Source organism: Gaeumannomyces tritici (assembly GCF_000145635.1).
Source record: "Gaeumannomyces tritici R3-111a-1 unplaced genomic scaffold supercont2.3, whole genome shotgun sequence".
NCBI lineage: Eukaryota > Fungi > Ascomycota > Sordariomycetes > Magnaporthales > Magnaporthaceae > Gaeumannomyces > Gaeumannomyces tritici.
The window spans coordinates 5,116,062-5,140,831 of NW_008804547.1; the positions used below are offsets into that span (position 1 = coordinate 5,116,062).

At 54.6% G+C, this 24,770-nt stretch overlaps 8 protein-coding genes across 8 annotated transcripts; 5 read left to right on the forward strand and 3 right to left on the reverse strand.

Annotated features, from left to right (window-relative positions):
• Positions 1 to 1,031: 1,031 nt before the first annotated feature.
• GGTG_06840 (hypothetical protein) lies at positions 1,032 to 1,877 on the forward strand (the record flags this gene model as incomplete). The annotated part of the gene is made up of 5 exons (XM_009224662.1): positions 1,032 to 1,113; positions 1,203 to 1,234; positions 1,496 to 1,596; positions 1,646 to 1,696; positions 1,763 to 1,877. 5 exons carry the CDS (start codon positions 1,032 to 1,034, stop codon positions 1,875 to 1,877), a joined length of 381 nt encoding a protein of 126 aa, XP_009222926.1.
• Positions 1,878 to 5,842: 3,965 nt separating this feature from the next.
• GGTG_06841 (hypothetical protein) lies at positions 5,843 to 8,164 on the reverse strand (the record flags this gene model as incomplete). Its single annotated transcript, XM_009224663.1, has 5 exons — positions 5,843 to 5,940; positions 6,172 to 6,291; positions 6,359 to 6,704; positions 6,779 to 7,981; positions 8,084 to 8,164. 5 exons carry the CDS (start codon positions 8,162 to 8,164, stop codon positions 5,843 to 5,845), a joined length of 1,848 nt encoding a protein of 615 aa, XP_009222927.1.
• A 1,084-nt stretch (positions 8,165 to 9,248) lies between these two features.
• On the forward strand, positions 9,249 to 10,993 carry GGTG_06842 (hypothetical protein). The gene is made up of 3 exons (XM_009224664.1): positions 9,249 to 9,646; positions 9,735 to 10,124; positions 10,216 to 10,993. Exons 1-3 carry the CDS (start codon positions 9,366 to 9,368, stop codon positions 10,667 to 10,669), a joined length of 1,125 nt encoding a protein of 374 aa, XP_009222928.1. The 5' UTR covers positions 9,249 to 9,365; the 3' UTR covers positions 10,670 to 10,993.
• Positions 10,994 to 11,436: 443 nt separating this feature from the next.
• On the reverse strand, positions 11,437 to 12,944 carry GGTG_06843 (hypothetical protein; the record flags this gene model as incomplete). Its single annotated transcript, XM_009224665.1, has 3 exons — positions 11,437 to 11,859; positions 12,285 to 12,501; positions 12,879 to 12,944. 3 exons carry the CDS (start codon positions 12,942 to 12,944, stop codon positions 11,594 to 11,596), a joined length of 549 nt encoding a protein of 182 aa, XP_009222929.1. The 3' UTR covers positions 11,437 to 11,593.
• Positions 12,945 to 13,653: 709 nt separating this feature from the next.
• Positions 13,654 to 14,079, forward strand: GGTG_06844 (hypothetical protein; the record flags this gene model as incomplete). The annotated part of the gene is made up of 2 exons (XM_009224666.1): positions 13,654 to 13,859; positions 13,977 to 14,079. The coding sequence occupies 2 exons, from the start codon at positions 13,654 to 13,656 to the stop codon at positions 14,077 to 14,079; spliced, it is 309 nt and encodes a 102-aa protein (XP_009222930.1).
• Positions 14,080 to 14,608: 529 nt separating this feature from the next.
• Positions 14,609 to 21,701, forward strand: GGTG_06845 (hypothetical protein). The gene is made up of 2 exons (XM_009224667.1): positions 14,609 to 15,628; positions 15,889 to 21,701. Exon 2 carries the CDS (start codon positions 16,552 to 16,554, stop codon positions 20,722 to 20,724), a length of 4,173 nt encoding a protein of 1,390 aa, XP_009222931.1. The 5' UTR covers positions 14,609 to 15,628; positions 15,889 to 16,551; the 3' UTR covers positions 20,725 to 21,701.
• A 302-nt stretch (positions 21,702 to 22,003) lies between these two features.
• On the forward strand, positions 22,004 to 23,391 carry GGTG_06846 (hypothetical protein; the record flags this gene model as incomplete). The annotated part of the gene is made up of 1 exon (XM_009224668.1): positions 22,004 to 23,391. The coding sequence occupies one exon, from the start codon at positions 22,004 to 22,006 to the stop codon at positions 23,009 to 23,011; it is 1,008 nt and encodes a 335-aa protein (XP_009222932.1). The 3' UTR covers positions 23,012 to 23,391.
• On the reverse strand, positions 23,179 to 24,665 carry GGTG_06847 (hypothetical protein). Its single transcript, XM_009224669.1, has 3 exons — positions 23,961 to 24,665; positions 23,760 to 23,838; positions 23,179 to 23,690 (listed from the first exon to the last, which is right to left on the reverse strand). The coding sequence occupies exons 1-3, from the start codon at positions 24,353 to 24,355 to the stop codon at positions 23,337 to 23,339; spliced, it is 828 nt and encodes a 275-aa protein (XP_009222933.1). The 5' UTR covers positions 24,356 to 24,665; the 3' UTR covers positions 23,179 to 23,336.
• Between the last annotated feature and the right edge of the window lie 105 nt (positions 24,666 to 24,770).

Genomic DNA, 24,770 nt, shown 5'->3' on the forward strand with positions numbered 1-24,770 from the left:
GTGGGTCGGCTTGCGAATTGCTCCGAGGATCCTTCGGAGATACCGAGGGCTGGGAGGCCTCGCGGACGAAGGGAAGAGGTAGAGGACGACGGGCGGGGGCCGGGCGGATGAGATCGCTCGTCCAACACGAAAAGAGGGGCAGGTTCTTGATCGCTCAGCGTTGACGGGAGTCTGAAGTGTCCAGTGAGTAAAGTTGCGTTCGAGACTAAGGCGAGTGGGAGAGTTGGTAGCTGGACAATGAAGAAAGGGGGGAGGAGGGCGCAGTAGTCGCGGGACACGATGTGATTCAGAGCTAGAGCCTAGAAGGAGGAGGGACAGAGGAGGGCGGCGTCCAGGCCGAAATGGACAAAGACCAGGATCGTGGCCAGAGCGCGACAGTGTTGTGGCCTGGCGAAAGGTGGGCGGGAGAAATGAGGATGTGAAGTCAAGAGTACAACGAGGGGACTTTGGGGGACTGGAGCTCTATTTATGTCGCGGCCCGAGACGTCGAGAGCACGGCGCACTGTCTGGGGAAGGCGCCATACCCGATTGGGAGGGGCGCCAAACTCGGAGGGGCAGGCAGCGACTTCGCTTTTACCACTTTTATAAATAAGCGCATGGCCGTTTCCGTAAATTTGCATTATTAATTGCCCATTTATTTATTAAAAAGTAATTAATAACTTTTTGCGGCGTTTTTAATGCAAAACGCCAAAAATTTTTCCAACGCTTTTTTTATCGTTTCCAAAAAGGCAATTGGTTTTTACGCGTTTAAAATGTTTGGGTTTTTATCGGGTTTTTGGAAAATAATAATGCGGAATTTCCGGAACCTTTCCGGGAAATAACCGCGGTTTACGCATGCCGTAAACATTTTTGCTAATGCTTCGAAAAATGCCGGTTTTATTGCTAGCAATTTCCCGGTAAAGATTTCCGTTAGGCTTAAAGCTTTCCAATATCTTATGCTTCGAAAAGTCCTTTTTACATTTTTTGCGGTAATTTTTTTGCGAACAAGCAAAGGTTAAAAGGGTGGTTCGGGGTATTTGGGGATATTGGTAATGTCCGCCGTTAATATAAAAAAAAACTTCCTTTTTAAAATTGCTTTTTTCGCTTTTTTTGTTGCCGTTACCTTTTTGCTTGGTAATTTTAACAATAGGAATAACGGGGGGGGGGAAAAAGTTGGTAACTTTTGTATTTTGCCCATTTGGCAATGGTTTATATGCTTTTAGCGTTTTATATAATGCTTATTTCGTGCATTGCGGTACGTTACGTATACCTTTTCGCTATTTTAATAGCGCTTTTCTTTTTTTTGGTAGCTTTTTTTATTATTGCGTAATTAATTTCCGAACGGTTTGCTTTTTACGTTAATTTGGCCCGGTGCTTATTGCGGAATAGCTAAAAAAAAATTTCCGTTTATTAATTATAGCTTCCGGCTTTCCCTTTTAGCTTTGGTACGGTTAAGTTGCAAATTTCCAATATTGCTTTTATAATGTTATTTATTTTTTCGTTAATTGTTTAAAAGTTAATAAATGGTTGTAACGAAAAAGGGATTTTGTTATTCGTTAAGGATTTAACAAGTTTTTTATTAATTTTTTTCCAATTCCAACCTTTTAAAGTTGGTGCGTAAAGGTTTAAAATGGTTTTTAAAATTGTAATTACCATTTCCGTATAGTTATTGCTACTTTAACGCCATTTTAACGGCTATTGGGTTTTTAATTTTCCGGTAGCCCAAGTTAAATTAATGGTGGTATTTTTGCAATAAAAGGCGAATTTCGTTGCCGCGTTTTAGCGAATTATTAATTGCATGCTTTATAACTTTGTTAAACCAATTAATTTGGAAGCTTTTGCGTGCATCGGTGCATTTTTTAAGCGCTTTAATATTTATACTTTATAATAAAGGTTAAAGTTTTTTATTATTAAGTTATTGCTTTTCGGTTTTTTTCCGGCAAATTCGTTAATAAATGTTATCCAATTTGTAATGGTTATGCTTTCCGGAAACGGGGAATAAACCAACCAAATCGTTATATTTTTGTTTTAAATGCCGATTGTAATTTTGTACCAATCCGGTTTTGCTTCGTAATTTAAAATACGTAGCGTTAATTTAATATAAATAATTGTTTTGGTAATGGGGGGAAAAGGGGGAGCAGGTTGTAATGGTAAGAAAAGGGAAAGCGCGTTGCCTTTTTTTTGGCGGTTTTAAAGGGACCCCAATGGGTTGCCGTATGGTTGCTGCGGGGTAAGGTTGTATATATATTAAATTAGCTTTTTTCCGGCTTACAACGGGGATTTGGCGTTTTTTTTCGAATTTTTTGGTAGCTTTTATATTGCTAATACGTTAAAGCTATTTTTTTTCGCTAATAATGCGTTAAATATTTCCGGTTTTTTCGTTACGTTTTATTAAAAAACTTTTAGCATTGGTTTTTTCGTTAAAAAGGTCCTTTTTTGCTTTTGGGGAAAGCGGTAACGTTAACGCTTTTTTTTTGTATAGCTAGGTGTTAAAAGATTGTATGTTATTAAATGATTGGGAAAAGGTAAAGCTTTTTTGGCTGGCTTTTTTTATTATTTCCCGTAGCGGTAAAAGGGACGCGGGTATTGCCGGGGAATTGGGTTTTATTAAGGGGTTCGCGGGGGGGGTACGGGGGGAAAAAAGTTTTGGAATGCGTAAGCTTTGGTTTTTTACAAATAGCGTAATAATTGCGTTCCTTTGTTTTGCCGTATGGAATTTTTTAAGCCTTTTTACAAATTGTTCGGCCGATTTTAAAAAGTTCCTTTTCCGTTTTATGGGTAAAGTTGGTCGAAAAAAGGGTAATTTTAACTTTACGTCGATTTCGTTGCGTGTAAGGGTTTTTTCGGTTGGCGGGGTTATGCTTTGGGTTGCTATTGGTATTTAAAAAAAGGTTGTTGCAAAAAGGTTATTGCTTTTTTTTGCTTAATCGGTTTTTTTTTTGCTTCCGTATAAGGGCTGCTTTTTCCTGGAGTAAAAGGGGGGATTTTGCCCGCCCCGCTTCCGGCGGCGATTCGGTTTGCAACAATTTCGAAATAAAGGTTATTGGGATTTCGTAATGGGTAAATTTTGTAAGCCAGGCTTTTTTTTTGCGTTATTGGGTTTGTTTTTGCATTGGGCAATGCGAAAAGTAAAATGGGTATTTAACTTTGTTGTACGGGATATAAAATGCCCCAAATATATTTTTTGGCGATTTTTTTGCTATTTCCTTTTTTTTTATACCGTTTATTATTGTATTTTTTTAATTTATATTACGCATACGCCGTAATTTATTTGCATTGCATGTTTTTGTATTTTTAATTTAAATAGCGGTAACATTGCGCCGTAATTAATTTGGGGTTAAAAAGTTGGTATTGGTATGCCAATTTATTTTATCGAAAATAATCCTTTTGCAAATTTATTACGCTTTTTAAATTTGCAATTTGGAATAACGCCGTTACTTTTTTTTGTTACTTTTTTTTTTTATAACAAAACGGTAACCCGTTCGATATTTCCATGCGGGTTTTTGGCGTTAAATGCTTTTATTAGCTTTAATTAATATTTCGCTTTGTTTTTATCGTTAAAGAAAGGTTGGAATTTGCTGGTTGGTAAGCCCGTTATTACTAAAGCTATTGTTAATTTGGTAATTTTTAAGCTATCCGTTTATTTGGTTATGTTTTAAGCCGCAAAAGGCGCGTATTACGTCCGTAGCCGGTTCGTTGCGGCGGGGTTGCCGTAACTATTTGCAACCCCTTTTATATTTTTGCTTATATCGTTCGTTTTTAGCCCGGGCCGGCATTTTTTTTCCGTTTGTTAACGGGTGCTAGCATTTTGGAAATGCAAGCGGACGTTTTTTAACGAATGCTAATGGGCCGTTTCGATCCAGCCTTTACCCAATTCCTTATTGCAAATCCGCTTAATTTTTTCGGGTTTTATTTTTTAATTTTTTATTTCCGGTAACAATAAAAATTTTATTGTTAATTATAAGTATTATCGCTTTTTTGGCTTTTATTGCTTGGGGTATTTTGGAAACGGTTTGCGCTTTTGCGGTTATTTAAACCTAGGTTTATTTTTTATTTTTTCCGTTTGCGGCCGCAGCTTATTGCGCTTGGTCCTTTTTTTTTAATGTAATTTTAATTTATTCGAAAAATTGGAAAATCGTTTGGATCGCGTTAAAGTTAATTGTTAGGGTTATTAAAGTTGCGGTTGTTTGGTTAATTGCTTTAACGTATCGAACAAATTTCGCAATAATTTCGGCGGCCGTAATTTTTTTTTTTTTTTTATTAAGCAATTAAAAGTACTTTTTTACGAATTGCATCGTTATTATAATTAATTAGGTTTTTTTCGGGCTTGCGGTTAGTTTTTGTCGTGGTTGCTATTGGTTTGGGTAATTCCCGTCGCGTATTGCGTGCTTCGATTGGTTAAAGCCAATGGCCTTTTCCATCGACGCCGCAATAACGCCTCGGGGTATCATCGAGCCCGCTTAGCCCTTAAGCAAACTGGCGTTTCCGGTTCTCGTAATGGCTTTAGTTTTTCTGTATGTCGTTGTTGTCGTTGCGCGCAAGCAGAAAACGTCTTTTTTCCAAAAATGTATATATTAAAAGCGTATTATACTTTTAAATGGAAATAATAAGTAAAACATATACATAACACTAATTTAAAAATTTATATACGTAATATTTAATAAACAATAAGTTATATAAAGTAAATTATATACTTAAAATGTTTTCCTTTTAATTAGTTATTAATTTTATAAAAAAACTTTTTTAATATATAAACTTTAACATTTAATCATTTAATTAATTACTAAATAACCGTTGGTTTAAATTTTTTAAAAACGAGGTATATGATAAATTCGTTATTTAAATTTATAATACAACTGACCGTAGTTTAATGCATGCTTTAGGGGTAAAGTTATAGCGTTTTAAAGTGGTAGCGTTTAAAATGGGTAGCGAGCGGTATTTTTGTCCTCCCACTGTAGCTACGCGATTACTCACTGATAAAAGATGCTGACAGTAATGGAGACCCCCAGTGCTACCAATTCCTGCGGCGCGCTTAAAGTATGGCGTGAAGAAGGCAGGCTGTGGCGAGATTGCCAGCCAAACTGCTTGGCAAAACGAGTCGGCGCGTCTCAAAGCGAATCAACAGTTCAAATTTTGATGCCTAACCTTTAAGGTAGCACAAGAAGCTGCACAAGATCAGCAGCTGAGAAAGGGCTGGACAGCCCGAAGCTGCATCTGAAGCTCCTGGCACCTACTGGTTAAGTTTTTTTATACCTGTTTTCGCAGTCACCTCCCTAATTCGACGCCACGACAAGGCCCAGCAGAACAACAGAGGAAAATAACTAGAAGAGTGGAGATTAGAGACCACACGTGTCCTCCCTACTGGCCCGGACTGGAAATGTCCGGATATACATCGTAAGTGAGCACAAAGGCCGAACCGCCGCATGTATGTCCCGGATTTAGGGGCGGTACGCTCACAAAAGCGGTGCCGCAAGAGGCTGCCTGGTGAAACAACCTCCCAGCCTTACCTAACGCCTTCCGCTCCCAATCGGAACCGGAGGCGCCCGCAGTTGGCGGATGACCCCCATGCTGCGACACCCTGTCCCACACCCAAGGACCCCAAAGACGCGTGGAGGCTTTGCCGCGCGCGAGGGCGAAAATTCAGATCGCGACGGGCGCTTAAACGGGTGGAGGCCGGCCCTCCGAAGCCCGAAGGCGTCCAGGCCCTACATAACGCGATTTTCGAAGAGACGTCCGAGCAATATCTGGTTTAGAAGCCAGAGAGGTAACGGAAAAGGTCGAGCGGACTGCATCTGTCTGAGATTATCAGAAGACTGTGAGCGCTAGCGCTTAACTTATCACCATAATTGGTGCTCAAAAGGCTTTAGCCGAAGGCCCTATGATTCTCCGTCCTGGCATCTTCCTGCTTGTCTGTTGCGCCCAGCAGAATAGACCGCATGCACACCGTATGGGTTCTCGTGTCTACGATATCCCAGCACGCGCCGTGTCACAAAGGAGGAAGGTATGTAGGCGCACTTCGGGGGCCGGCTCGATGTTGGGCCCGATTTGGGCACACCGAACGGGTACCTCGGAGTCGGATATCAAGCATGGAGGACAGGGGTCGAAGGTGTATATAATGGCAAGGAGCCGGAGGCTCCTGTACCAGATTCCTTTCCTCCTCAGAGAGATAAACCAAGCTTCAATAGAGCCTACCTTGCCTCCCTTCTCCTTGCAACACGCCGCCCTTCTCGTCGTCACCGTCATACACATCCTTTTCACCATCCTTTTCGTCGTCGTAATAGTCGTAATCGTCGTCGCTATCCGCGTGCGCGCCTCCCCAAAGGCCGTCGTCCAGGCGCCGCAAGCGGTCCAGCCTGAACTTGCTGCAGCCGAACGAGACCACCCGGACCACGGTGTGGCTGTCGAGACGTCCGGCGTCCTGCTAGCTCCTGATGAAGGCGCGGATAGCGCGCGACGCCCAAAGTCGGATCGCCGCCGCCCGCCGCCTCGGGCTGGCCCCAGACGCCGGAGGTTATGACGTAGATGTTTGTGCCGGGCGGCAGCGGGGCGGGCGCGTAGGACAGCCAGGGGAAGCCGTGGTGCCGCTGGGGCGGGGCCGACGTGAACCATACCTCGGGGCCATACCGGTCGACGTGCTTGACGACCTTGACGATGGCCTCGAGGGCGCGTTTGAGCTGCCCCTCGTGCTCGATCATGTCGCCGTAGTTATCGATGAGGAAGATAACCTCGGCCAATACATCGTATCAAATCTTTTCATATTCCTCGTTTCCCCCGGTGCAAGGCTTGGGCCCTTTCATACATGTAGCAAAACATACATGGTCACGTCCATCGAGTTCTCTTTGAACGTCTGCAAGGAAAGGTTCCATGACTTTGAGGAGATCAGGCTCCCGTGACCACTCCCAAGCGTTGCGGTAGTCGCTGACACAGTCGACGTGGCTTCGCTATGCTTCGGTTGCTTTCGAACGAGCGGTACTCGGGTTTGCTCTCCTGCCTGGGGCGGCGATTTGAAGTTGTCCGATTTGGTGGACAAGCGCCGGGGAATTGAGCCGTCCGTACCCCAATTAACTCCAGAATCCGCCCGGGCTTGCTGGATGTAGGGCTTGATGGGACTGCTCCGTGCCGTCCAACTGATGCCAGGCCTCTGTTTGGCGTTCACTAGGATGTTTTCGACGAGGGAGTCGACGATCCTCCCGGTGATGCCGTCGAAGACCCATTGGTTTCTGTTAGTCGGTACTGCTATTCCTTTGACAGAAGTAAGCGCCTCCTCGCCATTGTGGAAGCAGCCTTCGTAGCCGACGATAAATGGGGATGTGGGAAAGCGGTCCGATTGTTCCTTCTTATGCACCCGGGTCCGGAAGAATTCCGCGGCGGCCTGGGTTCCTCCTCCCAGCCACACGGCGACCTCGAGCATTAAGCAGGACATCGACCAAAGATCGGTGCTGCTGCTGGTCATCCCGACATAAGCGTCATTCCCATGCCCGATGAACTGCTTAGGGGCGACGTAGTTGCTTGGGGACCAGGGGTAAGGCTTGGACAGATCTGGCATCGGCTGTAGTTGGCGGCTCCAGCCCGGGTCGCCGAGCTTGACGTCTACTTTTCCGCCGCCGCACTGACCGCCGCTACTGGACGAGTCGTATGGGGACGAGACAAAGAATATGTTGGCGGGTGTGATGTCGTGCCGGACGTCGGCGCCGGCTGCGCCGAACTGAGCGCCGTCGCGGCATCCGGTGAGGGGACTGCCGAGAGACCGGCACAATCTGGCCAGGCCGGGCCATAGCTGACGGATTTCCTCTGGAGTGTCGGGTGCACGGTTCTGGTCGAGCCACTCCCGCAAGCTTTGTCCATCCGTAGGCGTCCGGTCGTTTGGTCGATGATCAACGGGGCTGAAGCTTGATCGAAAGTCCCGAGAGTATTGTTTAGGGCCACACCGGCCCAACGTATGCGAGCCCCGCACGGGCTCATTGTACGCGGCGGAGTCGCCTCCGATGGGCTCGAGCTCTTCCTATGGATTGCGGTGGACAGATGTCGGTTAGCAAAGCCAGTTTTGGCGCATAGAGTGAGGATTCCACAAAATATTGAAGAACCCAAGGGCAAGGGTTTGTACAGAAAGTCCACAGTCGCTGTAGTTTGGGTACGCGGAACCTCGGTATCTTGACTGGCCTTGGTCCTGCCGTCGAGAGTCCATGGCCGGTAGATGTGACAATCTGACGCGGTTAGATTAGGCTGTGTGTCGACAGGCGATGTATGCAATGCACAGGTTGATATCTGACAAGGGGGCCACGCATAAGAACATGGAGAGAGTATCCGCAGGATCGAATGTGCCTATTGTATTTGGAGGAAATTGTTGAAATCCCAGCACTGTGCAGGCACAGGAACAAGGAGCCCATGATCTGTGAATCATGGGGCCCGGCAAATGCCGCTCAAATAATGTATAAAAAGGGAGCTTCCAGCTCCCTCCTTCCAGATCGCAGTACCTAGAAGACAGACACTTTTACTAAATAGATTCAACCAAATCATTATCCCACATCTTTTGGAGATCTCCTTTTAAGGACTCACAGTCCTTCCAACACTCTCTCTCTCTTTTTATCAACTTTCCGTTGTCAAACTAGGAGGCTCCTTAGGGGGTGTCTCCTATAACGAATCTGGTTGAACACACCGGTCCTGCCGCAGCCGTGTAGCGGCCAGTCTGCAGCTTTTCTTATCTGCCATTTCAAGCAGTGCCTGAAGGCACGCTGCACCACTACCTCCGAAAACCGGCCCGCCAGTCAGGGGCCTCGGGATGCGACTTGTTATATAAGTGCTTAAGGCCGACATTGGTCGGCTGATGGGCTTGGCTTGCTAGCTACCGTGACAGCAGTCGGTGGGCTAGACCCTGTATCTAGATTATGTAGTAGTCGCTAGCACGTCTTATGCCACTAGGGAGGAGAGAGTGAGGCAGCCCTTGCTACAGACGTTAAATATACCATACCATACCGTGCCGGCCATGGTAGAACCAATATTTGTGTTCCACAATGGAACCCAGGTTTTGTTAGCCCGTCATGGAAAGCTCAGCCCCCTGCCCCCACCCACACAGAGACTTGGCATCAAAACACGAAACCAACAGACCATTAGCTGCAGCTTCGGCGGCTGGGGGCTGTTGAAGCAGTGATGTTGGCGCTTAGCGCAGCACCTGACGACGCTCATTACTAATCCGTGGAGGCCTCTACAATTGCTTGCATCGTACATTAGATTTATCTCGCGCCTTCGGAACCCCCATGTTAGGTCACCATCTGCGGACCCAGCGCTGCTACACAATTTATCATTATTCGTTGAGCAGCCACAGCAAGCAAGGCTGCCGCCGTCTTCACTCCTTAACCCTATCTAGCCCTGCATCAATACCCATCGCAATGCAAGCATTCAGCACCTTCTGCCTCGACGTCGACCCACGTACGCGGATACGCGAGCTTTATATCACGGACAAATACGTGGTCGCTCCAGGTAGCCATACGGTCGTTCACAGCTTCGCATGTTTGCAGTGCCAGCAAACCCCGGCAGGCGAAGCGTGTCCGAATAACCATGCCGTAATAAAAACGGGGCCAATTTGGGATTCGGCTTGCCACCCAACGTCCAACCTTATGTTAACGGCATCGTTCGAAGGGAAGATAGTGCTGTGGGACCTTACAACGGGGTAAGGTAGATCGATAAACGCTTCTTTTGCCCTTTACTAACCTTTTAAAACCCCTTTTCTACCTTTTTTTTTCCCCCGATGCTATCAGCGCTTATATTCGCGGTTTCAGTCACGAGCAAAACGCCCACAAGGTCGTGTTCCTCGACGGAAGTTCAACCTTTGCTTCGGCGTCTAGGGGCGGGGATATAATGTTGTGGACCTCGACGGCAGGAGAGCCGACGGACGTCCTCCGGGCCTACGCCGGCGGCAGTATCGCCATGCTCCTGAAGCTCGACAACGGTAGTGACGGCAACTTCCTTGCCGCGAGCTACGGGGACGGCGCGGTCCGCATCTGGGACCTCGCCACCAAGACCTGCGCCCGCGTGCTCGCAGGCCACGCCGAAGGCATCAACATCCTCTCGCTCGCGCCGGGCCCGGATAGCCACCGCCTCCGCGTGGGCCGCTTGGGCGTCCTCCGGATCTGGGACTGGAAGACCGGGTGCGCACGGCCCCCACCACGCCCTCCTCTTTTCCTTGGGTCTACTGCCCGTCCAAATCAAGAAAAAACATGGTGCTAACAGGAACAACAGGACGCTTATTGCGCACCTCGAAGACGCCGAGTGCAGGGCAAACGAGCAGCTCTTCGACGACGTCGGCGGGAGCGGCCTGATGCTTACGTACGGGCTGCCGGGCAACGTGCACGCCTGGACCCAAGACGGCGTCCGCGTCGGGGCGGCGCACGCGGCGCACGACGCGCCGCTGCGGACGCTGGCCCGGCTCGACGACCGGCTCGTGGTCTCGGTCGGCACCAAGGACGGCCGCGTCAAAGTGTGGCGCTGGGGCCCTGGGCGGGCCGACGGCGAGCGCAAAAGGTGGCTGTTTGACCTTTTTAGCGGGACCTGGATGGTTAGGACCGTCGTTGCCGCGTCCGGGAGGCTCGCCATCGCAACACAGGAAAAGGACAGCGGCCTCCACCACGTGCGTATCTGGGATCTGGAGGCGGTTCGTGCCTTTGCCGCGTCGCATATCGATAAGGAGACCTAGGTGCGCAGTGTTTCCACATACGGTCTGTCGACCCGGCCCTTTCGCTGCCATGGACGAAGGTACACAGGTAGTTCCCTGCGCCACGCTGGTAAGCCTTGCAGCCTGCCGTGTACGCGGTAGTGTGGTTCCGGTTAACTAAGCATCGTATGCAAGGACTGCCTAATATTTAACGCTGGTCTCGGGAGCAAGGTTGCTACATTTACCGTTTCCTTCTCGCCCTGTAGTAGCACGTACTGCTTTTGCTGTCGACAGGCTTCCGTCCGCTTCCCTAGCTCTTGACTGGCCGGCCTCTTTCCACACAAAGTCCGATGTCCCAAAGTTGACCGTAACGCTTGCCGCGCCATGTGAATGGCCGACGTAAGGATATTACTTGCGGTATCCCCTTGAGGGCGTTTATAATATTCCTCACTCAGGGGGGCACATTTAAAATACAATGATGATGCAATCATGCCGCGGCCCCCCGTACTACGCACGTTCTTTCGGTCAATACCACTAGATGGCGACGACCAACCTCTCAACTTGTGATGTATCACATGTCGGGACTGTCGGATGGAGGGCGCGGTGGAGAAGGTAGGGAGGGGGGAGAAATCCAAATCCGCCAGCAGGCGCGCGCGAGGCTAGGGACGGGAGGCGTCTCCGCGGTACCGACCAGGCGCGCGCTCTCGGCTGGCAAGGGGAAGAGGAAACGACCTGTCGAAGCTCCCTCCACCTCCCACCTGGGCGGACCGAAGGATTGAGGGCGTTTTTGACGCGCTGTTGGGCCGCCGTAGCCGGGAGGATACGAGCGGCACGCACACACACACAAACACACACGTTGTGTGTGATGGAGGATTTCATTCTCCCTGATTTGTGATGTCTCAAATTTTATCTCCAAGCTAAAATATGACGCCGACGCGATCCTGTCACCTACCCATCATATCATCATCAGCCCCAAAGGAAGCCAGAGCACAGGCTGGCTCCCGAGACCAGAAGGGGGGAGGCGCCGTTCCATGTTTCCTTGTTTCGGACGCCACCAGCCAATCGGGGGATATTGTCCAGTGGTGGAGCGAACCCGAAGGCGGCAGGCCCGGCCGGCTTTAATTTCTGGCATGGGGAGCGAGCAAAATGAAGCAGGGGAGGCTTGGTCGCTTCTGGGCCAACAGCAAGCTGCCTCCGGGGCTCGATCCCGGTTGGTTGGTGTGCCTCGGTGCCTGTTAGTCAGGGGAGGGATAAGAGCAAGTTTTTTTAAGTTTTTTTTAGTTCGCCTCCCTCGCCATCGCGTCGTCTCCCGCTGGTGAGCTGCGTAGTGTTGGACGGTTAGTTGTGCACAGCACTGTGACGCTGGATTTGGTTTATTCCTCCATTCGTTTATTCTCCAGTGCTTCGACCAAGTTGCCCACCCGGGCTAGGTCGCAAAACCGTGTGGCCCGCTCCACCTCGACACTCCCAGTGGAGAGTAAGTTTAGGTTAATGATTTCATCCCGAAGCGAGAGCTGTGAACAAATCACTGCGTATGTCCGGACAATTCCCCTTGTCCATCCTTCATTATGTCCTCGGCAAGACGAGGGGAGCAGCTGCTCTGTGTGTTTACTTTTACCAGGTAGTTGGCCAAAAAAAAAAAAAAAGCCTCACTCACCCTTGAGCCGGAACCAGGTCCCGTAACCATCGGCCCATGGCAGCGAAGGGAGGGTATGCACCTTGGACTCGAGTGCGGAACATGTGACGGTGACGGTTCTCGTCACGTCGTCACGCAAATTTCCCCCGTGCTGCGACGCTGCAGCCAGCAGCCTCTTTGCAAAGTTCACCCGACGCGGACCATACCAAGCTTGGCGCGGAGGACCGCGATGGCGTTGCTGTCGAGGCGGGGGTATAACGGCTGGGAAATTCTGATCCCTTTTTCTTGATTGATCTCCTTCTCTCGTTAGCAGGGTCCACCCTGATCATCGTGGGAAAACGAGCAGAGGGAAATTGGCCGGTCCAGCGTCGAGCGTCCCCATTCGACAGCCATTCGGCGTTTCAGGAGCTATCACACAGGACGCCTTTACCAAGACGGCCTAGCGCGGGCCGGGGCTGTCATGAGAAGAGGACGTGGGACCCTGGTCGGGGGGAGGAGGAGCGTTCTGGTCCATCTCAATCAGCGCCCTCTCCCTCACTCCCGTATCGCACAGGGTTGAATTTCCCACAGGACGCGAGCACAATCGAGGCTTCTTTGCATAGGTCTCAGACTGACACTTTGTGCCACCTCCTTCTCCTGGCCTGCCCTCACCCGCGAAGGATTCTTGTGCGTCGCCGGCATGGCCGCAGGCTGCACAGGCACCGTTCTGTGCACCACAGCAGCCAGCTAACCCCCCCGTGGAGTGATGAGCGTGGAACATGTTCGTCCCTGCCGTGGAAACACGAAGAAAACGGAAAAGAAGAAGCCAATACCGAAAGAAAGCGACCGGGCTTCCCTGCCTTTGTGCGAAATGGAGCGTCCTGCAGCTAACCTTAATGGGTGGGTGCGCAGCAAAAGGTCTGAGTGGAGGCGGTCACTGAGAATGAGCTGGGTATTATATATTGTGCTGCTATATCGGGTCATCGCATGAGCTTGCTCCCGCACACGCGCGGATGGTTTATGAACCGGCGGATATCCATGACGATCACGTCGAATATCTATCGAGGGCACATATTTGTGTCCCGTGTATATTCCAGACGGGATGGACAGTCAGTGTCGAGGTTGGGGTTCTCATCCCGGTGAGCTGGCGGTTGTGCCGGACTGAAAAGGGGTCCCGGTGGCGTATCTCTGCGCCTGCGATTTGCGAGCGAGGAGTAAAGGAGCACCCCAGGGGGTCAAATCTGGACCTGCAAGTTGCCAAGGGCACGTTGCTGTAGAGGGAACTCGGGGTGCAACACCGCACAGAGCGTATTGGTGGCGATAGCAAGCACGAGAAATATCAAATATTGTGGGTACGCATTATCATCCGGATGTCTCCACGCACTGCAGTGGATGCACTGGATGCCTCCACATGGATATCTTGGTTCAGTCCTTGTATGCCGGCCTCTATCACAAGGGTTATTTTCGAATCCTCAAGGGTTCGGACGGGCTGCAAGACTGCCGTCTTATTCGTGGTGGGCGTGGACGCGTCCCAACGCCCCTCTTTTGTCGAGTCAATGGACATGCCAGCCTTACGTGGTCCAAACAAGATGTCAGGAAGAAGCAGCAGGAAACCAGGTCAGGAAACGCACTAAAATGCATGTGCCGTACCCGACTCCTCTGTGGGGATTTTAGTCTAGATATGCTGGTTGGATGCCGATCTGGGGATGAGAGTGCTGATGCATCAGGCATCAGGGAGATGTCAAAATGTCGAAGTTGGGCCGTTACGTTGAAGTTCTTCTCGGACGAGGAAGCTGGACAAACAGAGGGGGCAGGCTCCGTGGTCGGAGAGGAATAATGACAGACGAGCCGTTTCGATTAGAGATAAAATAAACGAAAAGAAAGAAGAAACGAAGAAACAAACAACCCTGGCGACGACTGAAGAGAAGAAGATGGCCGGGATGTCTGATGCTACGCTCTGGAGGTCTTGTGTTGCATCCTCTCTCCCCTGTCGGGCTGCCGAAAGTGGCGGGAACTCAATCCCCCTTTCTGCTCAGGCCACCACCACACAGCACAAGACGCAGGCCAATCATTGCCTGTTGGGGCTCCCATCCGGCTGGACGACGACAGGCCGCCACGGCCGGATGCGCGACCTGCAGCTGGGCCATGCTGGGTGGATGGGATGGGGACGGATGGGATGGGGACGGATGGGATGGGGACGGATGGGATGGGGACGGATGGGATGGGGACGGATGGGATGGGGACGGATGGGATGGGGACGGATGGGATGGGATGGGGACGGTGGACGGCTGGTGTGGATGGGGACATGGGGGGTGGCTGCTGGGCCCCTTGCACAAGCTAGGACGGATACGCCGCTATGCAGACCATCCAGACAAATCGCACAGCAAAAAGAGGCAGAGCTCCCCCCAGATGCTTCCATGCTTCCGTCTGCAGACCGTTCGGCTCGATCGCCTGTGGACTTGCCTGTGGACTTGGAACAGCCAGAGGTGGAGGCGCGCAGAGTGCATGGGTGTACCATCCCCAGACCTTCTTTTAGCCCGTTGATTGCCAGTCTTTGGGTACGGTACGGGGCGAGCAACGAAGCCTATTATTTGGTTGTTTTCTTCTGTTCCTGTCCGCCTTTCCGCCCGTCGGCCGCGTCGTCTTCTTTTCTCTTGTTCTTTTTGCTGCCTCTTAGCTCTACACCCACGCACGGGCGTTGTGTGGTGCCTGCCTCGACTGTGAGCACCTTCCGACTCGGGCAGGTTAATTGAACGCCTCGACATCGACAGCTTGGGCTCGAGTCCCCCGCGCCTCCGCCCAGCGGGAAGCCGACGAACAGACGCTGCGTCCCGCCGACCCACGTGCACGAATCACGACATCCTGTCTCTCCAGACGGCAGCGAGGATACCCTGGGGAGAAAGAGAGGGTGGTGCAAACTGCACAGGACACACATCGCCGCCACGGTTGCTATTCTCAACGGTGCTGGACGGGCCGAGCGACGTTGGCGTTCGACACGCTCTGCCGAGCTGAAGCCTTGGACCTGGGCACGTCGACCACACCGACAAGGGGGTTGCCTGCGGTACTGTTGCAACGAGCCCTCTGAAGCTCTGACGGCTGCGTTTCATGCGCGGTTGCCGTCGGCACGCGCTTGGGGGGAGGTCATAACAGCGACAAGCCGGACGTCAGCCCGCGTGGGAACGGGATACACCGTTGCCATCTCGAGTCCTTCATCGAGTCCACGGCGCGTCATCTCCAGCTCGGCCGTCATCGGGGACACGAGCCAAGCGGGAAGCGCTGCGCACAATCCGAAAAGTGACGCCCAGTCCAAATTTCCTTCAGCCACCCGACCTGGCTGATCGCCTGCCCTGTGCTCCCGGGCCTCTCAATTGCGGAACCCGTCTGCTGTAAGTGGGAACCCTCTGCTGATTTATTAATTGCTTTCTTCTCCCTGTGTGCCCCTGCTGTGCCAAAGCTGCCAGGGGAATCCCCGTTTGTGCGGGATTGCCGGTTTTGGGCCGTTTTCCTCGGATTAAGGCCGCTGCTATCGACCGGGCATGGAGCTCGTCTGGCTTTAACGTCGGGTCGAGCGACCATCAGTGGGAGGCGGGAACAGGGGTTTCGTCAGTGTCACCGTCACAGCATTCATTGGTGCTAATTCCCGAAGGCTGCCTTATAGTGCCGCGTTCGCGCAACCTACTAGCTCAACGACGCAGCAGCGCGAGTCTGCGGGACAGCAGTCTTTCCACTCACAAACCTTCTGGTTGTGGCTGCCGGCTTTTTGCTATTGGCCTTCTTGTCATCGCCGAGCATCTTTCACCGTTTGGCGCCCGTTGAGCCGAGTTTATCCTTCGATTCAGGGCTCTCTTTGCCGACCCGGAACTCTATTTGCCTCAAAAATCGGGGTTAAGAGTAAGGATCAAGAGGTAACGACACAACCCGCCGCCAGCTTGTCGTACCAGACGACTTATCACGTCCAGCCTTGGTACAACGGAGGCTTGCGTTCGCTCCTGTTCCAGGCTCGTGGTATCGCCGCGGCTCCGTAGAGCTGTGAAGCAAACGTCTCATTGCATGTCCATTCTCCCCTTCCGCCTCGCCAACCGACGACAGGGATCACGGTGGACCCTAGACGTCTCTTCATTGACTCGAGTCGTATTAACTATCCCTCCCGCACCTGGAGCTTCCACTCTCGCCACACCTGGGACCACTTGTCTTTGCACCAACTAAATTATGGTGTGAGACCTGTCCGACGACATCTGCCATCCGCCGGACCACCGGAGCGTCCGTGACTTTCGCAGCTTTGAGAGAGCGAGGAGAAGAGGGAGCAACCATGGTGTTTTACGAGGATTCGGGAGCAATGTCTATGTGGGAGACTGAGGACGAGGCGACAGCGGTCGGCCGTGTCGCTGCCGGCGCCTCACTACCGACTCCGCTCGACACCCCTTATAGGACGCCCTCTCGAGGTTCGAGGAATTCGCGCCGGTCTGTCACCCCGCCAGGAAAGAGGTTATCCGCGACGCCGCCATTACCCACCGACAAGACCGACCGTGCCTCCAAGAGGTCGTCGAAGGACTTCGCCACCGACGAGACGATTAGCATCCTAGATCCTCGCCGCTTTACCCCGACCCTGCACGCGAACCTCGTTTCGGAGATTTTGGCCTTGAGGAGGGACCAGGAGGAGAAGCTCAAGGCGATCGAGAACCTCGAGGTTGCCCTGCACGCTAGCAAGGAGGACCAGGAGTCGTTGCAGGAGAACCTGTCGGGCGCCACCAAGGAGAACCGGTCGCTCAGGCGTCAGCTGGATCTCCTCGAGGGTGGCACCTCGTCAGCGCTGAAAGAGCTGGCCCGGGAGCGCGATGAGGCCGTCGATGCTGCTGCCGAGGCTAGAAAGAGGCTGGACGCTAACCAGAAGCGACTGCGCGTCCACGAGGACGATTCGCGTCGGGTACACAACCAGTGGGCCGAGGAGAGGGAGGGCTGGGACCAGGAGAAGCGCAAGTATGAGCACAAGATTCACATAGCGGAAAGCAGACTGAAGATGCTACTGGAGGAGGTAGCGCAGTTCCAGGCTGCCCAGGCCGACGGGCTTGCAGGCGGAAACGAGAGTGACGCCGAAGACCGGGGCAAGGATAACGACGCCGCCAGCGTCCGGACCATGAGCATGACCAACAGCATCCGCTTCTCCATGATTAACGGAAACGGCATGGGCAAGCCCAACGGCCAGTGCCTCGCCGACGAGCTCAACTTTGACGGCGACGACGCTACCGACTACGAGACGGACCACGGATACGGACGCGACAGTGTCCTTTCGAACCACATGCGCAACACGAGCCGCGAGAGTGTCATGTCCAAGCTGCACAGGCGCAACCAGAGCAACAACAGTTTGATGAGGTCCGACAGCGTCGCCAGAGCCAGGTTTATGAACCAGCCTGCCCTGGAGCGCCTGGAGGACGTCATCAGGGAGGATGGGGAGGAAATGCCACCTCCGCCCCGGCCCAAGGTTACCTACACGGATTCGGCTGTGCAGTACTCGCCGCCGCCGTCTCCCAAGCTCAAGCCGGTGAAGCCCACAAGCACCGAGGCGCCACCGCCCATCCCTGCCAGGGCTTCTATGAGGCGTGACGACGGTTCAGAAAGCCCTGCCCGTGCTGACGGCGAGGTTGAGGCAAACCAGAGGCGGAAGCGCATCCACGTCGCGCGCCCTGTCGTCGCTGAACCTGTCGCTCCTGAACCTGTTGCTCCCCAGATCCAAATGGTCTCGACTGCCTCGCAGACGGTGGCCGAAAAACCCAAGCCGGCAATGGTTTCATCTTCAACCCAGATGACGACCGCCGCCATGGTCTCGTCCTCGACTCAGACTGATGCACCTCCCCCGACGCCGCCCGTCCTTTCAAAGCCCGAGATTGGCCTGATGCAAATCCCAAGTATCAGCATTCACCCACCCACAAGCCGCCCCTCGACGCCCAAGAAACCGCGTCTGCCGCAGCTCTTCAAGGACTTTGGCTGCCAGGTGGCCATCCTGTCGGCGCCAGCCACCGCCGTTTCATCTGTTGGTGTCCAAACGAATGAGATTCGTGTCGACAAACGTCTCGACAAGCTACCCGTGCACCTTCATCCGTCAGCCGTCACCTCGCGGCCCACCTCGCCAGCCATCCAGGGAACCGAGCCTGATGATATGGTCAAGTTCACCCCTGTCCCCGGCCACCTGCCTCCGCGAAACCCCCGGCGCCTTACTTCCCAGCGCAGCCTGTCGGAGATCCCCTCATCACCATCGCAGTCAACGGGTGAGGCTGTGAACGTGGAAGAGACCCACGACGCTTACCCAGGAAATAACGACGACGGGCCGTTGTCAAGCCAAAAGGCCCCTCTTCGACGCCCTCACCGTATCAGCAGCCTGTTTGCTGGGTTCGATGGAAACAGCTCCGACGAGGCCGATGAGTTTGGTGACGCTGACTTCAGCGATCCCGAGTTCAGGACCGCTCTGTCGGCGCCCAAGCCGAACGGCAAGGGCAAGAGGTCGTCCGGCAACTTTTCTGATTCTCAGATGCCGTCGAAGCAGAGCGGCAGGCACGCCGTCAGGTCCATGGGCCCTACCTCCACAAAGCTGTCGTTCCCGGATATAAAGGACAGGCGTGCCTCGGTTCAGGACGGCACCTCGTCCAAGTCTAGTGACAGGGCGCCTCCCGCTGCTGGCCCAAGCCGCTTCTCCATGATGCGCAAGGCAGTAATGTCGTCCCATCAAGGTCAGAAGAGCCCCGATCTGTCCGAGACCAAAGACCCGCCTTACCCAATTCCCACCCGCGCAAGCTCGAGGCGACCCCCGTTCAGTGCCAGCGCGCCAAGCGAAGGTCAGCAGAGCCCCACTCGCAGCGGCTTCCCTGGGCGACCCTCGCGGAACAACTCGGTCCGCAAGGTCAGATCAGCGGCGGCTATTCCGCGAAGGCACAGGAGGCGGAACAGTCGCTCGCCGCCGCCGCCCTTCTCTCCGGCCACCGAAGACTCCCTCGAGAGCCCTGTGTTGCCGCCTCTGCCGCACAACGACATCACCACGCCGCGGAGCCACGGCTACAGCAGCACCTCAACGAGGTATAGCCGATCCACGCACAGGCACCAGCCATCGAGCACCACGGCCGATACGGACCAAACCGGGGCCGGGTCCGTGGCCACGTCTGGCGGGCAGCCAGGCGCGACTGGGGTCGTGGACGCCATCGCCCAAACAATGGTGGGCGAGTGGATGTTCAAGTATGTGCGCAGACGGAAGTCATTCGGTCCCGTGGGCGAGAGCCAGGGCGGGGACGACAGCAGCAACGATCGGCACAGACGTTGGGTTTGGCTGGCCCCGTACGAGCGCGCTATTCTGTGGAGTAGCAAACAGCCCAGCTCAGGCAGCGCCTTGATGGGCAAGTCTGGGCGCAAGCTCACCATCCAGTCTGTCCTGGACGTCAAGGATGACAACCCGCCACCAAAGGGTGCCAACGGATCAGTCTTTAGCCGCTCTATACTGATTCTCACGCCGCAACGGGCCCTCAAGTTTACGGCGTGCAGCAGCGAGCGCCATTACCTATGGCTGACGGCTCTTTCGTTCTTGGCGCACTCGCACCAGGCAGTTCCCGAGAATCTGGCACCGTCTTCGTTGATTCCAAAAGCCATGCCCGACTTTGAGCTCTCCCAGCAGAAGCCGCGGCGCCCTGGAATCCGCGACTCCATCCGCCTCGCCAAGGGTAAGACTGCCATGGCGCGTGGCGGAGCCGTGACGCCGATCGGGTCCATCATGAGTGCAGCTCCCTCGTCGGCTGCCCAGAACTCGGATTTTGGTGTGCCGAGCCTTCCCAGCATTCCCGACTTCCCAGGCCTCGAGTCCATAAAGTCCGGAACTGCCAGCGGCGTTGGCTACTACGCCCAGCACCAGCGTGAGCTGTCTCGCGACGCCGCGGAGCCCCCCTTCATCCCGCGCTTCAACGATACGAGGATTAGCGTGACCGACCGGGCGAACCAGGCCATGGTACACGGCCGCAAGCGCAGCAACACGGGCGGACACATACCCCCTCCCATCTCCTTCCGCGGCTTCTCGGGCCCGATCGGCGGGGGTGGCAGCAGCAACGGCAGCTACCACCAGTCGACAAACAGCACAGCGGCGGCCAGCATCGACACGACGGGCTCCTCGGGCGTCCTGTCCAACCCCTACGGAAACCCGGGCTTTGCCGGCTCGCAGCGCACTTCGGAGGCGTCGTCGCGACCCAGCGGGGCGACCATGAACAACTTCTTCGACGCCATCGGGACGGTTCGGATGGAGGCCTTCATCAGTCCCCTGGCACCAAACCCCGCAATTGCCAGCACATTTAACGACTACCCGGACGAGCAGGAGGAGATGCGGTGGAGGGCACGCCGTCGCAGCAAGGAGGCCCGCCGCAGGAATAGTCGCAGCCGGCGTCGCGACAGCTACAGCTCCCGCGCCCGGGATGACGACTTTTTCCGCAGCGAAGACCCCTTCAAGGGCTTCTGAGTGGTTTTGATCCAGCCTCCTTTGCCCTTGCCCTTCTTGACAGCTTCTGCAGCCGTTGCGGCTTCGTACGCCGCATATTACTTTATGAGTTTACACCTCTCCGCCAACCCCCTTACCCGCCTCTCTATTCGACACCTCGAGCTCCAAGGTGGTCTCCCTGCCGAACCACCCCTCTCCTCCCAGGTGTATTCTCTTTTTACATATCCCTTCACGCCTCCATCGAGACGTCTCACTCATCTATACTGCCACGCATGGCCGCTCCTCGAAGCCGCCGCCCCTGCGAGGTCATATTACGCTTAATCCATAGGCATCCTATCACCCGGTACCTTCTACTACATTTTACACCAACGCTTGCTGGGATTGTCGGGCGTTTTGTATGCACGCAGCTTGGAATAGACGCTTTTGTTCATCGCCCGGAGGATTTATCTCGTTCCGCTTTCTTTTCCTGGCGGTGTGTTATCGAGGGAACGGCCTCGGTTGCGAAAGTTTTTGGTTGGTTGGCTGGCTGGTGGCTTCGGCCTCCGTCTTTGCTTCTCGCTCTCGTTCCTTGCCGTTGGCTTTTGCATTGTACTATCTCTGGTTTTCGATTTTTCTTGTGTTGCTTTTGCTTCTTCAGATTCTTTTCTTCCATGTTCTTTCTTATTCGTAATGGTGTCTTACAAAAAGAAGGATATGACGAAGTCATCGCCGCGAGGCTGACACGAGACGCTGAGCCGCTCATGAGTCTCACTTTTCTTTTGTCCGGATCCCTTCGTCCTACACGTTCGATATAGGGGAGGAGTGAATAACCAGAACGAGATTGGCAGACATAGGCATATCTAGCTAGTTGCTGGCATCGCGTACGTGCATTGGAAGAGGAGCTGCTGTGAGAATGACTGATTTCAACCAGCTATTGTATCGATAGTCCCAACGCTTGTGGAAAACAGCGTAGTATGTATCTAGGTAGTTTGAGTATCAAGCGATGTCTTTTTGCCTCATTTCTGTTGTCTGATGTGAGAGCTCCTCGTTTGTTACTTGATGCATCTCCACCCTGGTGGGCCTGTGCTTTGCCTGCCCCGCGACTCGCTTCGTCACCCCCACGTCAGCGCGTCTACAAATCCAATTGATATTTCCTCGAACTTTACCCTACAGTTTTTCTGTCCCTGGTGGCAGCTCGTGCTCTTCTCCAACCCGCATTCTCGACCACACCTGCCCTGCTCTGCCCTATAAACCCCCAGACCCGAGAGAATTTCCAAACCCAGCCACCCACGCAGCAGCAACAGACACCAGGAACGGGGCCATGGAGCCAGAATCCCTCGAGCAGGCGCAGGCGCGGCACCGCAAGGAGCTCAAGGACCTGCAGGGGCGCATCACGAGCAAGAAGAAGAACGCGACCAAGAAGACGCGCAAGGGCGTCAACGACGAGTGCGCCGAGCTGGAGCGCCAGACGAAGGAGCGGCACGAGGCCGAGCTGCGGGCCCTGAGTGGGGAGGCAGTGGCTGAAGAGCAGGAAGAAGAAGAAGAAGAGGAGGAGGGGGAGGAGGAGGAGACGATAGAAACACAGACTGCAGCAGCAGCAACAATAGAAGCGGACCCGCCAGCGCCGTCGTCGAGCAAAACAACAACAGACGAGCCCCCACCACAACAGGCGGCAGGCAAGAAGCGCAACCGGCAAAAGGAGCGGCTGGCGCGGCGCGCGGCGGAGCAGGAAGCGGCGGTCGAGCAGGCGGCGGCCGAGGCGGCGGGCATGGTGGACCACCGGTCGGCCGAGGCGGCGCACATGGCGCGCGAGCTGGCGGCGCACGCGCTGGCCGAGAAGGCCATCGCGCCCGACGGGCACTGCCTCTTTTCGGCCGTGGCGGACCAGCTGTCTATGATGTCGATACCGTTGCAGCAAACAACAACAACAACAACAACAACAACAACAACAACAACAACAGGTAGTAATAGCAACAGCAACGAAGATGATGCAAGGCCACCACCATACAGGGTGGTGCGGCGCGCCGCGGCAACCTACATTGCCTCCCACGCGGGCGACTTTGCGCCCTTCCTCGAGGAGCCGCTCGAGAGCTACGTGCGCAAGATCGGCGAGGGCGCCGAGTGGGGCGGCCACATGGAGCTGCTGGCGCTGGCGAGCACGTACGGCGTCGAGGTGCGCGTCGTGGCCGACGGCAGGACCGCCGTCGTGCGGCCCGCGGGGAGGGAGGGAGAGGAGCCGCTGAGGCAGATCTGGCTGGCATACTATAGGCACGGGTTCGGGCTCGGGGAGCACTACAACTCGCTGCGGAAGAAGGAGGCGGTGGTGTGAGTTTGGTTGGTGTGAGGGGGGGTTTGGTGCAGCTGGTGGTGGTACTGCTGCTGGACTTGGTGCTGCCAGTCTAGAGTACCAGCCAGCGCTGGTGCAAGAATTTGCTCGGGGCCCGATGGCGCAGTCCCGCAACCCTCACGGAGGCCTTTAGGCGCTAGCCCATGTAGCTGGGAACGGGCGTCTTTTGTTGCCAGGGCATTCGTTCTTGTAATGGTAATCATGATGAAAAAGGCCGCCGAGCGCCAAGACAAGGGCCACTTATTTGAACACTTTACATAACCCCATCAAAATACAAACTAGACTCGCTGCGCTGCACAGTCAGTGGCTAAACACGGCTATCCGGTCCCGGACGGTCCCGTCCTCCAGCACGCCGGCCTGGTGCGTCCGCCGCGGCACGATCAGCTCCAGGCGCCTGAGCCCCGCGGCGGATCGGGCCGCCGCCGCCGCAGCCTCCTCGCCGCCCGCGATGCGGCCCTCGTCGTCGTACCCGACGTCCTCGCCCGGGCGGGCCAGGTGCGCCACGTGGTGCTCGGGCCTCACCCCCCCACGGCGGCCCGCCCGTCGACCACGGCTTCTCCGTCGGCCACTGTAGGCACACGACGCGGCCGCCCGGCGCGAGGAGCTGCGTCAGGCGGCCGGCCCACGCCGGCCGGGCCGAGACGGGGAGTGCACAGAAAAACTGTCGAGGCGGGGGCGGGCGTCAGAGATGATATATGTGCATTTGGGAAGGTGCGGGGCTGCTGCTCACGGTATAGTCGAATATGAGATCAAACTTGTCCGCACCGGCCTCGCGGATCCAGTCGTCGGCAAAGAAGTCGCCGGTGAGCCTGATAAGGGGGCGTTTTTTTCATGCCCCGTGTAAGCAAGCAACTCGATAGTACATTATGGATACGGCGGTCACGCCCCCGACTGAAGACTAGGAAGAGAGAGAGAGACGGGGAGCCGCTACCATTTGACATGCCCCTGCGCCCGGCCGTCCCTCGGCCTGTACCTCTCGTCATTTTCCGCCCGGATCTTTTCCTGGTACAGCGCGGCCTCCTTGGTGGCCTCGGCCGAGTAGTCGACGCCGTAGGCGTCGTAGCCGAAGGCGGCGAGCAGGAGCACGTCGTAGCCGCGGCCGCAGCCGGGCACGAGCGCCTTGGGCCTGGCGGCGGCGGACGGCGGCGGCGGCGGCGGGACCAGGTCGGGCCGGTCGGCGAGCAGGTCCTGCAGGGCCATGCTCGGGCCGGCGCGGTCCCAGGGCGTGAACTCCTCCCTCCAGAGGCCGTCCCAGCGGCTGCCGTGCTCCGCGAGCGGCTGGTCCTTGAAGAGGTTGAGGAGCTTGTCGGGCTGCTGGATGGCCATGGTTGGTGGTTGGGCTGTGTTGGTTTGGGTTGGTTTGGCTGTGCACAGTATTCCCCCGTCTCGGCATCTGTGGGGTTGAAGTTTTGGGGACGACGGGGGAGCGGAGCCGGGCTGGCTTTTAATGCCGGTCAGGTTCTTGAACGGCTTCTACGGGAAGGCATGGGATGCATTTTTGTTACGTGGGTGGACAGTGTGGTCGCCGACCTCCTCGGACAAGAGGCTCGCACCCGCTTCTGGGTGGGCAAGCCCATCGGCGACCTATAGCTCCTGCAGGATTCGTATACTACGTGCGTAGGTACAAAGGTAGCAGATACACGCCGACGAGGCAGGCAACAGAAAGACGGCGACTTCGCCGGTTGCATTGACAGCCAGCCGAAGCCGAGGCACATACGGGATCCACAGTCCCCGCAAATCT